The 2,086-nt window shown below is 45.3% G+C and overlaps 1 protein-coding gene across 1 annotated transcript; it reads right to left on the reverse strand.

Annotated features, from left to right (window-relative positions):
- Nucleotides 1-604: 604 nt before the first annotated feature.
- LOC116669789 (zinc finger protein 853) lies at nt 605-1,659 on the reverse strand (the record flags this gene model as incomplete). The annotated part of the gene is given in 1 exon segment (XM_032499830.1): nt 605-1,659. A coding segment is annotated over 1 exon segment (948 nt). The 5' UTR covers nt 1,602-1,659.
- Nucleotides 1,660-2,086: the final 427 nt, after the last annotated feature.

Genomic DNA, 2,086 nt, shown 5'->3' on the forward strand with positions numbered 1-2,086 from the left:
GGGAGAGACGCGAAGTAATCATTCGTAGAGAGAGGACACGAGGAAATGTTGTTGTTTTTTTTTTAGAGGGATGAGACGTCCTTTCCTGTGAAGCGTCACGTGATTTTGTCAACTGGATGGGCGGAGTTAGCTTTCAGCTGCACAGCTTCCAGGGAGGCTACTCTCTTGTATCCTTGCTAATAGCTCTTCAGAGATTTGCCCCCCACCCCTCCATCCTCGCTCCTCAGGGCAGGAATAAGATCTTAGAGACAGCCTTCACAAAGGAGGGCCAGGACGACTTCCGGCTCAAAGAAGGGGCGAAGAGATGTCAAAGAAGAGACTTACGAAGCAGCCAGGAGACGATCCGCTGTCTCGGTTGCGTCTCCTTGGAGCTGAGTTCTGTTAATCGTCGAGTTCTGTTGCTCTGATTGGTTGAAGGTCTGTCCAATTGAGTGCAGAGGCATTTCCGGTTGAAAAACACCCCATAATCACAGCCCAATGGAGCAGTATCAGACTCATATTCTGACTAGAATCTGAATATGACGACATCAGATTAGTATCTGAAGTCTCTTTTATATAGACCTTAGTGGTCCCTAATACTGTATCTGAAGTTATGATTTAGAAGTATCCAAGAGCCGCTGCTCATAGCTTCTCTCAGAGTAAAAGCAAGACTATTAGGCAAAACATGCAAGCAGAGGAAAGACCATGCAGCAAAGACACTGCCCTAAAAGAGCAGTCCACTCAGACTTCTTGAATCTCTTCCATCGAGAAAGCTTCTTCTTGTTTTTGATCTTTTGTTGACTTTGATTCTGCTCAAGGTCGGGTTTGAGTTCCTCGTTTTGCGGTTGGATTATTTCCTTGAGCTGACCGGCAGCCTTTGTTTCTTTGTGGGCTTCTGTCGGCTGGTTCTCCCCTTCATTCTGAAGGGCTGGTTTTTCTTCTTTCAGACTCTCAACAGGGTCCACGTTGAGTTCAGTTGCCTCTTCTTTCTGACTCTCAACAGGGTCCACGTTGAGTTCAGTTGCCTCTTCTTTCTGACTCTCAACAGGGTCCACGTAGAGTTCAATTGCCTCTTCTTTCGGCCTGACAACGTCCCTTGGTTGCTGGGCAGTAACCTTTTTTAAGGCTTCTCTCTGCAGAGCCTTCCTTTCCTCCATATCCTTCTTAAGGGCTGCAATTTCTTCTTGCAGCTCCAGGAGCTTGGCAGCTGTCACATTCTTTACCTCCTCTAACTCCTTCTTGAGGGCTGCCATTTCGTCCGTCAGGCCTACATCCTTTGAGACGGTCTCTGTAATTGTCCTTTCTTGCTGCTGTTCTGTGACCACCTCTATGTTGGCTGACACAACCAGAAGCGTTCTGGGGGACCAACTCAGACTTTCAATTTCTTCTTGTATTTGCATCTGCTCCTCCTCTTCATGCTCGGGTCTCAGGTTCTGGTCCTCCTGTAGATCCTCTGGCTGGATGGGGCGCGTACATTGCAGGTTGCTGGCGGCCACACTGAGTCTGTCCAAGAACTCATTTTTGTCCGTATTAAACTCCTCGACCGTGACTTCTGACCGCAGCTCCAGTGTTGATGGACCTTCTAGATTATCCATTTCATTCTTGTGCTCGTGTTTCTCCATTTCTGTTTTTGATCAAATCCGTCTTGACAAAGTGTTTTCAGCAGTTTGTTTCTGTGTGTCTCCAACAGTTGTCTCTGAGTATTAGTGGTCTGGTTTTATGATGTAGATGGAACGTCATCACTTGAGTGACATCATCATCAAAGCACACAACAAAAGATCAGAGTTCTTAAATGCTTTGATGTGTCAACATTCTATTTTTTTTTATTTTTTTTTAAACAACATTGAGCTCAACAGTGAAGTTCAGGAAGTACAAATCCCATTGACTTCCATCCATAAGGATTTTGGTTATTACCTAGTATGTCTAAACTATCCGAGATAGACCGACCACAAGCTCTGATGTTGTGAAATAAAAGTCCATGCTCCTACAGAGGCCACGCATCTGCATGAAATCAACCCCGTTTTAAGAAAAACACGATTTATTCACAATCCTTTGGCAAAATACTACCCTACCCACAATTCTTAGGTCACAGTGACATATCTGTGGT

The sequence above is a fragment of the Etheostoma spectabile genome, chromosome 20 (assembly GCF_008692095.1).
Source record: "Etheostoma spectabile isolate EspeVRDwgs_2016 chromosome 20, UIUC_Espe_1.0, whole genome shotgun sequence".
NCBI classification, from domain to species: domain Eukaryota; kingdom Metazoa; phylum Chordata; class Actinopteri; order Perciformes; family Percidae; genus Etheostoma; species Etheostoma spectabile.